Raw genomic sequence first — 14,020 nt, forward strand, 5'->3', positions numbered from 1 at the left:
TAGAATATGAGAGTGCGCAAAAGGATGTGTCAGCCGTCACCGATATTGACATTGCTCCAACCATGAACAAAAAGACGTCTAGCTCAAGCTTCACAGAAAAGACATTCCTTGGCGACACACAGGAGATTGGTCCAGCTAAAGCTAAGGAGGATTTCAGTGTTCGGAGCATGGAGTACAAGAAATTCGACACCAGGCAGCTGGCTCCGCTAGTTTGGTGGAGGCCACGAATGTTGCATATACAACACCTGCTTGTCCAAGGGATTACTATACACATTACCCACCTGCCTCCATTCTGAGGTAGCCTGTCAGAGAAAGCTTTCCAATGCCGCACTTGATGAATCTCATGGAAAGCATGACCATTTTTGTAATGTTCCGTCTGTTTGCAATTTTTTGCACAGGTTTTTTCAAGGATATTATGCCCATCCTGGCGTTTTTTTCACCACATCCACAAGCCATGGAAGTTCTCAACCCAATGAAAGTTTTCTACCTGATTGCAAACCGGACAGGGCCACCATGTCCAAGCTAGAAGATAATGTGGAGATGGATGAGCAACTTGAGAAAGATTCAGAAGCTTTGCATGGTTCTTGCTCAAAAAAGCGATCACGATCGGATTTGACCGAACAGAGTCCAGCACTCAGAGCAGGTACTCCACATTTTGTATTTTCTTCAGAATCTATACTATACTTATGCAGCTTAAAAATTTCAAGCAAGAAGAAGACATCCACTTGTCATGATTTGGTTCACTTCACAAAAGTTTAGACCAAACATCTAATGTAAAATGCAAAAGTGAAGCGTCACATTTGACATGCATAGGGAAATGAAAAGCCTTTCAAAATGTACAGTGTAAAAAATTTCAAGCAAGAAGAAAACATCCACTTGTCATGATTTAGTTCACTTCACAAAAGTTTAGACCAAACATCTAATGTAAAATGCAAAAGTGAAGGGTCTCATTTGACATGCATAGGGAAATGGAAAGCTTTTCAAAATGTATAGTGTAAAGACCAAAGACTTTCAACTATACATAGAATAAATGTATAAATTTAGTTTCACTCCACCTAAGCAAATAAACATAATTTTGGTGGAGATTTTGTTATTTAATAAAAATTTGATTTTTAATGATATATTTGGCTTTGTTTTTTCAAGGGGCTTTTTTCAATACCAATATTGATACCTTTTATAAATTTGTGTAAGTTTTTATTTTGAAAAGCGGTTGAGAAAAAGGAGAAGGTTCGCATGTCTACGCATCAATTTAGGTCGGTCTCGCTTTGAGGGCATGCATTCAAAGGTAGGGGTTGTTATCTACATTATTGAGAGAGAGAGAGAGAGAGAGAGAGAGAGAGAGAGAGAGAAATTTTACGATTGAGTTCATGGGGACTCCTACTCACTATGAACACCCTTGCCCTTAAGACATTGTTATTTTTTTAATATTATCATGTATTTTCAAAAGAGTAGCTAATATTTTTTTCATATAAAACAAGAAAAATGTCTTGAAATGGGTAAAATGTTTGAAAAAAACCAACCCTAACATTGGCATCTCAAATGGGGAGAGATATTTCCCAAGTTGCGGGCCTTTTATCATGTCAGAGTTATTAAATCCTTTTTATTTTTGAGAGTTAAACCATGTGCCACCCTAAAAAATCTATAAAATTTCTATATTATCATGGACATACACACACACACACACACATAGATACACACACTAACTAATGTCAAACATCTATCCCTAGAAAAAAAGGAGAAGGTTTGATTGTTTGTGAGTCCACTTCATTTTGTATCGCTTTGGGGACATGCATGCAAATGATAGGTTGTTTTACATGTCATTGGCCATGATATATATATATATATATATATTACGATTGAGCTCATGGGGACTCCTACTCACCAAAGACACCCTTGCCTTCCAAATTTCCAAGAAATTGTTATTCTCTTAATATTATCGTGTACTTTTAAAAGAGTAGCTAACATTTTTTTCCCACACAAAACAAGAAAAATGCCTTAAAATGGGTCGAATGTTTAACAAAAAACCAACCGTAACATTGGCATCTCAAATGGGGAGAGAGATTCCCAATTGACGGGCCTTTTATCAGCTGAGAGTTATTTGATCCTTTTTATTTTTGAGAGCTAAACCATGTGCCACCCTAAAAAATCTATAAATTTTCACACACACACACACATATGTATATATACACTAACTAATGTCAAGCATCTATCCCTAGGAAAAAAGGAGAAGGTTGGTCTGTTTGTGATTCGACTTCATTCTGTATCGCTTTGGGGACATGCATGCAAATGATGGGGTTGTTACACATGTCATTGGTCATCAGAGAGAGAGAGAGAGAGAGAGAGAGAGAGAGAGAGAGAGAGAGAGAGAGAGAGAGATTGTTCCATCAAGTTCATGGGGACTCCTACTCACCAAGGGGACCCTTGCCAATTTCCAAGAAATTATTATTTTCTTGGAATTATAGTGTATTTTTGAGAGAGTGGCTAACATTTTCTCCCATAGAAAACAAACAAATACCTTAAAATGGGTAAAATGTACGTAAAAAATCAGCTGTGACACTAGCATCCCAAATGAGAAGAGAGATTGCCCAGCTAACAGGCCTTTTACCTATTCAAATATATTTTATCCCCTTCTATTTTTAGGAGTTAAACGATGTGCCACCCTTTAAAATTCATAAATTCTCTCAATTATGATGAGCCTAAGTATATATATATATATATATATAAGAGAGAGAGAGAGAGACTCACTACCCGGTGCCAACTACTAAAATTCTAAGTTATTATGTGTGTGTGTGTGTGTGTGTGTGTGTGTGTGAGAGAGAGAGAGAGAGAGAGAGAGAGAGAGAGCTCTACAAAAATTGACGCGAGAAGGATCGTGTGTGGGTGTATTTTCATCCTTCGAGCCAGCAATGGTGTTTACGAGCGAGAGAGAGAGAGAGAGAGAGAGAGAGAGAGAGAGAGAGAGAGAGAGAGAGAGAGAGAGAGAGAGAGAATAAGAGGTTGATTCCAAGACGAGGGGTGGAGGAAAGCGTTGAAGGCGAGAAAAATCAAAGCGGAAGACAAGCGAACCCAAGGTGGGGTGTGCCAATCCGAAGAATCCAAAGCGAGGGAATAGGTGGGAAAAAGGCAAGCAAACCCATGTCGATGTGTGCACAAATCGAGAGTGGAACAAGCAAATCCGAGGTAGCAAAGACGGAACGAGGAGAAAAATATTGATGATATTTGAAGGTTTTTACCCTGAATTTCTCTAGGATTTGTGCTAAGCTTGGGTTTTTTTCTCGCCTTCCAGGTATAATTTATGGCTAAGTTTCAAAATTGATTGGTAGGATTACACTAAACCTAAGGTTACTTTGAGCATTTGCATACAATACAATGCTTTTTCCACAAAAGTTTAAAAAATCGACATATAGGAAAATTTGCAACAAATCAGACGAGCAAAATCAATGTGAAAGACGAGTGTTTTTGCTAGGGAACCCAAGGCGGCATGCACGAATCCGATGTGACGAGAAAATTTGAGATGGCAAAAAGGTGGAGCGAACCCAAGGCAGCATGCACGAATCTGAAGTGGCAGGAGCAAAACCGAGGTGGCAAAGGCAAGAGACAGAGAAAATTTACACTAAATTTCTTTAGGCTTTGTGTTATCTTGCCTTCAAGTTAGAATTTTGTTGCTAAATCTATATTAGCTTCAAAAGCATACAATCCCATCACGTTAATATAAATTCTCTCACTCACAATTATGAGTATAGAAAAAAAAAAGAGAATTTATGGCTAAATCTCAAAATTTATAGGTAAACCTAAGTTTACTTTGAGCATTTGCACACAATACAATGTTTTTTTAGAAAAGTTTAAAAACCGACTTATTGAAAAATTAAAGGTAATTTTGCTATGTTTCATCAATGATTTTTCCCTAAAATTTGTAGGTTTTCTCATCTTCAAAACTAGAATTTAGAGGTGGATTTCAAATTTTCATATGTGAGAATACACAAAACTTGTGTTGTTCTTTCAAGCAATCTGATAGCCACTCATATACACAATGCTTCTGTTGAGACACTTGGTAAACATGCATATGAAAAAATTTAGATGCAATCTACTTCTATTATATGAGCATTGGAAGCTTTGTATTTGAAAACAAATCCGAGGTTTAACGTTGAACACAAGCAAAACCGAGGCAGAAGGTGAGTGAATCCAAGGCGGCGTGACCGAATCCAAAGCAGCATGAGGAATCCGAGGTGGGAGGGCAGATTTAGATGTGAATCTCAAAATTTATATGTGGAGTTCTGGTAAAATCAGGGTTTCTTCTCACCTTCAATTAGCATTTAGAGGTAAATCTCAAAATTTGTACGTAGGATTACACTAAATCTAGATTTTCTTTGAGCATTCACATACAACTTCTATACTATATATAGTGGAGCTTAAAATTTTTGAGGAAGGCCCAGAGCATACACATAAACTATTAGGTGACCTTATTTTGCTTTCATTTCTATAACATTTGAAGGTGCTGATGGTGCATAACTGTACATTAACAAATAGTGTACACGTACTAACCTACTTATGCATCGTCATGATCTGATGAACACTATTACCATACTTGTGCACAAAACATAGATAGAGACGCAAGCAAGTGTGGCATCTATAGAGAAACATAGACGGAAGGGCCAATCACATTCTTGATATTAAAAGAAATTCAACTCATCTCTTTGAAACTTGAAGCTCTCTTGCTACATTGAAAACTATGAGCCCTAATAATTTTTTCACAACTCCACTCTTAGACATGAAAAGTTTTATGATTACACATTGTACCAGTTAGGGGAACTCATATTTAAAAACTTGCTTACTGACTCAGTTTGTACTTTTGCATTTGGTAGCACTTCTATCAACCCTAGGTAGACCAATGGGAAAACGTCATTCCTACTATATAGTAGGTTATGCATTCCTACTATTGCCATGCCTTGCTCTCACAAGGATAGAAGCAAGTAAGAGAGTGGAGTCAAAACATTGAATCCAATTGTGTTCCCGTTGTTGAAACCAATTCTATTGAACCCACTCCATTGTTAAAACCAATTTTGTTTCCATTGTTGAAACCAATTCTATAGAATCCAATCCATTTTCAAACAAAGTTTTATGATCACATTGAATTCTCTTAGCTTTCAAATATTTCACACCATGCTAACTTATCTAAGCTATACTTCGTAGCATTGCCACAAAAAGGAAGACTCCCTCTCTCTCTCTCTCTCTCTCTCTCTCTCTCTCTCTCCAACTTAATAGAAGTTTATTGAACAAAGGCTAACAACTCACAAAAAATAATTTCTTTGAGCTTAGCTCCCAAGCTTGGTATTAAGAAATGATTTGCAGCTACATATTCATATTTGTTAGAATTTATCAAGAGGTTGTGTCATGCATCACTTTTAAAAATACAATAGACTATACATGTAGAATAGAGTATTGATGGTGTTCCGCTGGGAGGAAAAAATAGCCCTATAAAAATAGTGGCCATGTTTCTTTGGTCGCAACAACGCGCGGGTCACATACTAGTGTCCATTAAAAAGGCTCCATACTACACATCCACTAAAGTCCAAGGGAGTGAATCTGCGATAAAAGATTCTAGTAAAAAAGAACATGGAATGGCCTCTGCAAAAGTAAAACACGATAATGAGCACATTCATACGACAACAAGTTGTGAGAAGGATTGCAACAAGCTATCAGACAAGTTATCAGGTGTGCCACCTGATGAGGTTTTAGTTGACAATCTCCATGTTGGAGAGCTGCCCAACGAAACAGCAAGTTTTGAGAAGGAATGCGACGACACGTTGCGACCTGCTGAAGGCTTAGTTGACAATATCCAAGCTGAAGAGCTACCCAATGAGACTTTGCCAGACAAAGTACTAAATGTACCATTGGGTGAAAATTTTGTTGAGAGACCGTCAGTTGATGATTCACCTGTAGTAAACCGCCCTAGGACGGTGCGTCATCCCAAGGAGGAGCCTCTTGACAATTTTAAAGAAGCATGTGAAGACTTTCCCACAATATCTCTTAGGGTGAAGATCCCATATAGGTTTCCGACAAAAACTTCTTCTGAGGAATCGCCTGTGAGCACACCAAATGAAAACAGTGGGAGATCCAGAATCTATTGGCTGAGGAGGATGTCAGGTGGAAAGCAGGAAGTGGAAAGTGAAGAGGAAAAGGGTAGTCAAGATGGCTGTGAAGAGAGTAACAGCGAAGATACAAATCCTTATGGTTTTACTTTCTGTAATCAAAGCTACCTTCGAGGTAGTGTTACTATTAAGGCTGTTGTGAAATATACAATTGATAATTATGATATGCCTCATTCAATTACAGGTATTACCTATTGAACTTTTCTGGGCTTTGAAGCATCTTTGGGGTTGGGCCACTCACTGGTTGTGTTGTAGGAAGGATTGTACAAATACTGCAGCATGGACTTCTCTATGGCACTTCAGATGCTGATGCTCGGAAAGCTGTGAAGGATGCACAAAGACGTCTAACAAAGTACAACTTAAAGCAGGTAAAGAAGATTATATGCCTTGCCTTCATTTCTTAAGTCTTTATATAATGCAATTCAGTGATGTCTTATCATAATAAGATAAATCCAACCACTCAGGCCCTTCTACTTTTATTTCAATCGATTACATCTACTTTTCTAGAGAAACCACTTTTAGTGGAAGATGGGGAGCACGAGATGGCACCACTGGCAATGAGATGCCACATGATCGCTGCGCCTGCTATTGCTGCATTTTGCCGATTGCACTCATTTTTCTTTGATGGATTTAGTAAGCATGCAGATATTATTAAATTCTTTCAACAAGGAGTAAGTGCTAGGTATTGCCCTGGTTCTGTGACAAGTACGTGCTAGAGCACAACAAGTCATTATTACAAGCTTCTGGTTTGAGCGTCATCTCGTGGACTGCGCTCATTGCAGGTTATGTCCAACATGAGCAGCACGAAGAAGCTTTAGGGTGTTTTGGTCTCTATGTCTGCCAAGTGTGGTAAATCAAGTTGCCAACAAGCTTTTGAGATGTGGAATGGGCAACATGTAAGTCACAGTAATCGTGAAAGTAGTCCATGAAATTTTACTTGTAATGCTAACATCAGTGATGCCGTTTGTTATTTTATAAACATTCATGCACCAAATTGAATTGCTGTTTTGCTTTTAAATGCTAAACTTGAGCTCTCCTTCAAGCAACTCTAGCGGTGAAGATATAGAACCGCCAAGCCGTGCTGATTGTGAGGTTTCTGCAAAGCACAAATTGAGGGTGCCTCGAGATATCAATGCTCAGATGGCTATTATTCTCCACTTCTTAATAGGCAAGTTCAACGGCTCAAAATCAGGAGACAAGGGTTTGTGGTGTGGTTTAAGAGAATGTATGCTTTTATGTAGCAAGTCTCTCAGGTCTCTGCAAGAAGTATAAACCACCTTTCTTGGCAGGCCCTTTTCTATAACGCTGCATTTAAAAATAAAAATAAAAATAAAATCTACAAATAGGTTAGGTTGTTGCTAGCTGCACCTTGTGTCGTGGTTGGAGCTACTTGTGCTATGTCGTAGACTCCCATGGGGGCAATTTTAGGGAGTGAGGGCTGTTTATGGTTGTTTGTGTGGTAGCTCTCATATTGTTGACATCCTTGTGGATGCATGCGGCTGGTTGGTCGTGCCTTCTACATCTACCATGTGTCTTACCTTCTGGACCAGAAGTGTGTCCCTATGTGTCTTTGCACAAGGGAATTCAATATTTGCTTTTTTTATGGCCTTAACTTCCCATGTCATGTTACCATGTTGTGGGGGATAGAGGAGGGGCTGGCAGTGAGACACACACACACACACACACACACACACACCTAAATAAATAAATATGTCAAAGTACAGCGAAGGTGACATGAAAGAAAGATTATGTTTATGTCCTTTAGAGGCCAATTGACCTATAGGACAACTCAGATACATCTCGATAACATCTTTTGGGCATCCATGCCATAAAGGCATGTAAAGATTAAAGTACAATGCCTTTGAAACAACCTTGTTAGGACTCGTAAGGGGTATAACTAGAGTGGGATTTCAATACATAAAATGGAAAGTAGTCATTGTGTTCACTACTTGGGTATTGGGAATGATTGCTTTGCCTCCTTTGCAGTCTCCCCACTTGCCATTCTTCCTTGCCACTTTGAGAGAGAGAGAGAGAGAGAGAGAGAGAGAGAGATGAAATGAAATGTTATATTAACGTCTTCAAAAGGCCAAAGTGACCTATGAGACCAGAAAGTTACAATGTGGTGGAGCTGATACAAAGTCAAAGTAACAAGATGACAAAAATGAAATGACAAATGTCAAAATATAATACTATGGAATTTTAAACTGCTAGGTGTGAACTAAGCAGCTAGCTGGGAGAGCTAGATCACAAGAGATTCAGCATTGGTCACTGGCGGATCTCATCAATCTCCTCCATGGTCAGTAGTCTGATCGGGCGTCGTGCATGTCGAGCCAAAGTGATCCGAATTCTCTGATGCAGCCTCCGTCGATGCTGTGTAGTCCTTCGCAGTCGTGGGCGTCTGGATCTCCCCAGCTCAGTCGCTCGGTCGATCAATGTGCCTCTGGTGTGGCGACGAGCTCTGCTGTGGTAGTAACTCCTCCGGGTGTCCAGTGGCAGCTCTAAAGAAATCTGTGATCTGTCTTTGAGACTGGCTAGCCTCTCCTCTCATCAGGCTCTCTCTGTGTCTGCGTAGCTCGAGCAAAAAACAAACCCAAGCATCTCTGATCCTCGTACTGCATGACTCTGATCCCAGCTCAGTTGCTCGGTCGATCAGTGTGCCTCTGGTGTGAGGCAACGAGCTCTGCTGTGGTAGTAACTCCTCCGGGTGTTCAGTGGCAGCTCTAAAGAAATCTGTGATCTGTCTCTGAGACTGGCTAGCCTCTCCTCTCATCAGGCTCTCTCTGTGTCTGCGTAGCTCGAGCAAAAACAAACCCAAGCATCTCTGATCCTCGTACTGCATGACTCTGGAGAATGGTCCAAAGCCCTCTCTGAACAAGCAATGGAAGCGGCCTCGTATCTCGTAGTAGACGGGGCAGTGGCATGTGTAGTGCAACTCTGTCTCAGGCTCGATGTCACACAGGGGGACATGCCCTGGCCTCTGCTGGTACTCCGCTGTATCTCCCAGTCTCGATCCGCAGTGTGAAGATGTGCATATCGGGTCGATAGCACATCGTATCCCATGAGACAAGTGGGTGTCCATGTATCTGGGCCTCGTTACAAAACCATCAACCGTAAGCTGGAGGAGATGCTCTCTGTAGAAAGCCATCTTCGTGCCCAACTCCTGTGTTGGCTGTATCCATGTCTCCTGGTCTCTAGCTGAGTCAAGTCCTGGCGGATGAGCCCGGTGATCTCGGACTGTGTAAGAGTCAGAGAGGGTGCATCTAGTGAGTACTGGAAGGGAGGCAATCTGTCTATGCTGAACCCATGCGCCTGAAACCATGATGTCATCTCCCCATACCAGCATGCTGTATCTCCCTGCATGGCTAACTGTCGAGAGGACTCAAGTGCAAGGCGGGCATATCTGTCTCTGGGAAGTTCCCACATGCGGTGTATGAAGGAGACAGATCTGGTGAGCGCCTCAACCACTAGTGGGGGGGCAGCTAGCTCTGCTCGGACAATAGCACGTGGTACTGAAGCCTTGGCTCTAATGAGCCGCGAGATCATAGAGACCAGAGGCTTCTCCATGTCCCCCCATCCATCACTGCGGCTTGTCCTCCCGTGATGATCCAATGAAGGTCCCCAAATCTCAGCTCCATAAAGCAATGCAGAAGCCATCAAGAGTGTCAAAGAGCTAGAGCTTCGTCCGAGGCTCCTGAAACTGAACCTGTGAACACATCCTTTCCAATCTACCCAATGCTGCATGGGCTATGGTCAGTCTAGTCTCTGCTGCCCTCCTCAATGAAAATGCTGGCCCACTAAAAACCACTCCGAGGTAAGTGTACGCATCTGTATACTCCACTGTCTCCTGGCCGTATGTGAATGCTGGCGCTGACCTCCTGATCCACTGTGGGGTGGTATTAAATACCATGACCTTGGTTTTACCAAGGTTGACGGACAAACCACTTTCCTGAGCAAACCTATTCAAAGCATCCAAGTGACGTTGCATCCCCTCCGGAGAGTTGGAGATCAACACAATATCATCAGCATATAACAATAATGGAATCCATGTCCCTGCCAGCTGTGCACCTCTATCACCATCTCTCTCAATGTAGTCAGAAACCTCATCTACATACATACCAAATAGAGTAGGAGAGAGCGGGCAGCCCTGCTTCACCCCAATAGTGGAGTGAATCGGTGTGGATAGACCCTCTGAGGTGCGTACCTGCCCCACTACTGACCTGTGTAATGCCATGACCCTCCAAATGAGCTCTGTGGATACTCCCATATGCTGTAATTTGCGCATCAATCTAGCTCTGGGCACTGTGTCAAATGCTTTGCAGAAATCCACAAAGCTACAATAGATCCGTCTCCCACGCGATATACCCTCCTCAATGATGGCTTCGAGTGTCAAGATATGGTCAAGAGTAGAAAAACCCCTCCTGAACCCTGCCTGCCAGGCTGCGCGTATCCCCTCCCTCTCTGCCCATCTACTCAACTGCTGCTCAAGAATAGATGCATACAACCGTGCCAATGTGTGTCCAATCATGATAGTGCGATAATTCCCGGGCTCCATAGGGTCTCCCGACTTGAAGATTGGTACAATAGTAGATAGGCTCCAAGTATTAGGCAAGCCCTCACACATGGCATGGTTAAACATCACTGCTAGAAGCTCTGCTAGTAGATCTCTGGCATGCGTGAAATGCTCAGCCACTAAACCATCATGATCGTATGCTCTCCCAGTCCTCATCCTGTCAATGGCCTTCCTCACCATCTCCGCGGTGAAAAAAGCACATGTGTGTGGGCATGGATCGGGAGGGTCGGGAAGGGGGGGCTGCTCAGGAACTGTGTACAGAGATGATGTGTACTGGCCCCAGTCCTCTGTAGAAGCGATGGCGGGGGGGGGGGGGGGGGGAGAGTGCTCCTGAAAGAGCTGCCATGCCTCACGTGAGTCCCGACTCAAGAATAGCTGATATAGATCCTGCTCTAGGCGAGCCAAAAATGCCCTCTTCTTTCGCCGCACTAGGTGTCGGAAGTCAATCTGTGACTGTTTGTGAGTGATGTCTCCCAAAAGCCATAGTTACATGGGATGGCGGGTCGGGGTCGGGAACGGGGTCGGGACGGCCAAAGTCAGGAAATGGGGACGGGGGTCGGAACGACAAAAAAAAAGAGAGTTTTTTTGGCATTTTTTGACCTACACACATGCCACACACATAGAGCATCACTTTGACCATAAATTTACACTAAATAGACCAAAGAACACGAGTCATATAGACTGAAATGTGCTAATAAAACATCGATGATCGATGGATACAAAATGAGAAGTGCATGCCACAAGGGCTAAAGAGTCAAAAAGCCTAAAGGACTTAGGACAAGCCTGAGGCCTCAAGGATAACAAAAAGTACAAAGGGCTATGTAGTAGGTAGAGTCGTAGACTCAAGAGTCTAGACTCGAGAGTTGAGTGATCAATGATCATCAAACTCAAGAAGTACTCGCCTGCTGAATCTCCACATCGTCGTCGTAGTCGAGGTCGTCAGCGACGTATGAGGGCTCGGGAGGCTCGCATTGAGGCTCGAAATCCTCCTCTAGCTCCTCCAAAAGAGTATCGGCCATAGATGGATTCTCTTGTGCCATCTCCCACTCAGTGAAAGGATCTGCCTTGTGTGTGACGCTCTTGGCAAGCATGCGCAAGTTAGCGCTCACAAACACCAAATCATTGGCCCTCTGAACCCCAAGGCGATTCCTCTTCTTAGAGGCAATGTGGTTGTACACACTCCATAGTTGCTCCAAGCAACTAGTGGTACATGCTTGGCTAAGGACACGAACAGCCAAGCGTTGCAAATGTGGGCCATCTCCTCCATAGTCCTCCCACCACAAAACCGAGCCAATCTTGTTGCGATCAAGCTGTGCATCTACACATCCATAGGAGCCCTTCTTTTGCCTGTAGTTGAGTAGCTCGTCTCTAATCTTGCACCTAATGTCACTGCTAGGCTCAAGGTGCTCCAATGCAAGCCGCCATCCTTTGCTCACCTCCTTGTCGGTCTCTTGACGACTTCCTTGAAACTCAGGGTCAAGCACATAAGCTGCCGCATGAAGTGGAGAGTAGTATCCATTCCACCTCGACTCACACAAGCCATGAATCTCCGCATACTGAACAGGGTCAGGCACAAGCTTCTCAAGTGCCTCTATCATCCGATCCATGGCTTCGTAGACTTTGCCAATGCATGGCTGCAAGCCATCCACCACTCGAAGTAGGTGTAGAATAGGCTTGACCATGGCGTCAAGAGTCTTCACCTCCTCCCACCAATCGGCGTCGTCGACCCATTCTCTACATTTCAATCCTACTGCTGATGTAGAATCCGGCATGGCCTGGAACTCATCATTGAGAAAGAGGTCCCTTAAGGCTCCGCCACATGTAGACAAGCAGCCTAGCATAAGCCAATTAAATGCAAATCTTGTCTCTGAATATTTGAGCAAGGACAAGTGGCTCCTCTTTGAGAATTCATGGCGCACTTTTTGATGGTTGAGCACAAAGGAGACAATTCGAGAGGCGTCACCAATGGTGGGTGAAATCCATGAAAAGTTCCCTATGTCCTTGAGGAGGTTATTGAGGCAATGCGCCATGCAAAATGTGACATGGATGCTGGGATACATGCCCTCAATGATAGCTCCGGCTGCCCTATTTGACGCCTCTCCATCTGCAACCATACAAAGGACATTCTCCGGGCCGGTGATCTCTATGGTGCTTGTCCACTCTGCAACAAGCATCTCGGTGGCCTTGCCACTATCGGATGCATCATGTGACTCCACAAAGTACATCTCCCCCCGAGAGTAGGCCACCACCCCGTGGATGGACCGCTTGCGGGTGTCGCTCCATCCATCTACAAGAAGAGAGACGCCATTGGTCTCCCACAAATCCTTTGTTGCTTGGGCCGCTTGCTCCACGGCAAGCTTCTCTTTGTCAAGGAGGGTGGTGCGAAGCCTCTCCGATGAAGGTGGCACATAAGAGGAGCCATATTCCCCTATTTTCGTAACCATGGTTCGAAAGTATGGAGACCTATCCACACAAAATAGAGCATGTTGTGTTAGTATGGAGAGTCGAGAGTCGAGAAGTTATAACCCATTATGAATACAAAATGGAAGATTGCAATGTGCATATGCCAAGGGAAACTCACCGCGAAGCATGAAAGGCAATGTAGTCGTGGAAGAAGAATCGGGCAACCGACCTATCCACCTCTTCCTTCAATTTAGGATTCTAATTTTCGTTGAGAGTGGTTTGGCGATGCGGAACGGAAGAGGACGGTGTAGATGCATGGCTCTTGAAGGTTCGAGAGATGTCGTCAAGGTTGGCTTCCCTTTGCTCTCGTGGTGTCGCTGTGGCGGAGGGATCAATGGCAACAAAACGGCCCCTCTTGGCCGCTTCCGCAACCTCATACATCGTGTAAAACCGGCCTATACAACGTAGAGGGCGGTACTATTTCAATTACCTGTTAACTTTACACAGAGCATTGAGAAGGGAAGAGAACACAGTTACGTCCAACGACTAGAATGTCACTGCGCACACAAGACCGACACCCTGTAGGCCCCAAAGACTGGCGCCCCTTTCGGTATTTCTTTATTCAAATTAAGGTAGACGATCCGACCACTTAGCACAAGCTTTCACAAAGCTGTCCAAACCTGGCGAGGGCTGAAAACGCAGGTTTTCGACGGGATTTCGACAGCATAACGGCGTAAAAACCCCTGTAGGTCAAAAACACCTGTCTAGGACGGATTCCCTCGATATCTGGAAGCTTTCTGGTGAGCTGGCACAGAAATTCAGCGGGCTGTAATTCTCTGTTTTTCACTGCCGGGAGCCCAAAAGCCTGTACACGCATCCCAAGGCTCTCTCGAGGCTC

General features: G+C 43.4%; 1 protein-coding gene across 1 annotated transcript; it reads left to right on the plus strand.

The window, feature by feature from the left end:
• Nucleotides 1–5,618: 5,618 nt before the first annotated feature.
• LOC147420933 (uncharacterized) lies at nt 5,619–7,128 on the plus strand. The gene is made up of 3 exons (XM_086504406.1): nt 5,619–6,333; nt 6,405–6,517; nt 6,932–7,128. The coding sequence occupies exons 1-3, from the start codon at nt 5,619–5,621 to the stop codon at nt 6,965–6,967; spliced, it is 864 nt and encodes a 287-aa protein (XP_086360532.1). The 3' UTR covers nt 6,968–7,128.
• The last annotated feature ends 6,892 nt before the right edge of the window (nt 7,129–14,020 follow it).

Source organism: Adiantum capillus-veneris, chromosome 28 (genome assembly GCF_014529385.1).
Source record: "Adiantum capillus-veneris isolate H3 chromosome 28, ASM1452938v2, whole genome shotgun sequence".
Classification (NCBI taxonomy): Eukaryota; Viridiplantae; Streptophyta; class Polypodiopsida; order Polypodiales; family Pteridaceae; genus Adiantum; species Adiantum capillus-veneris.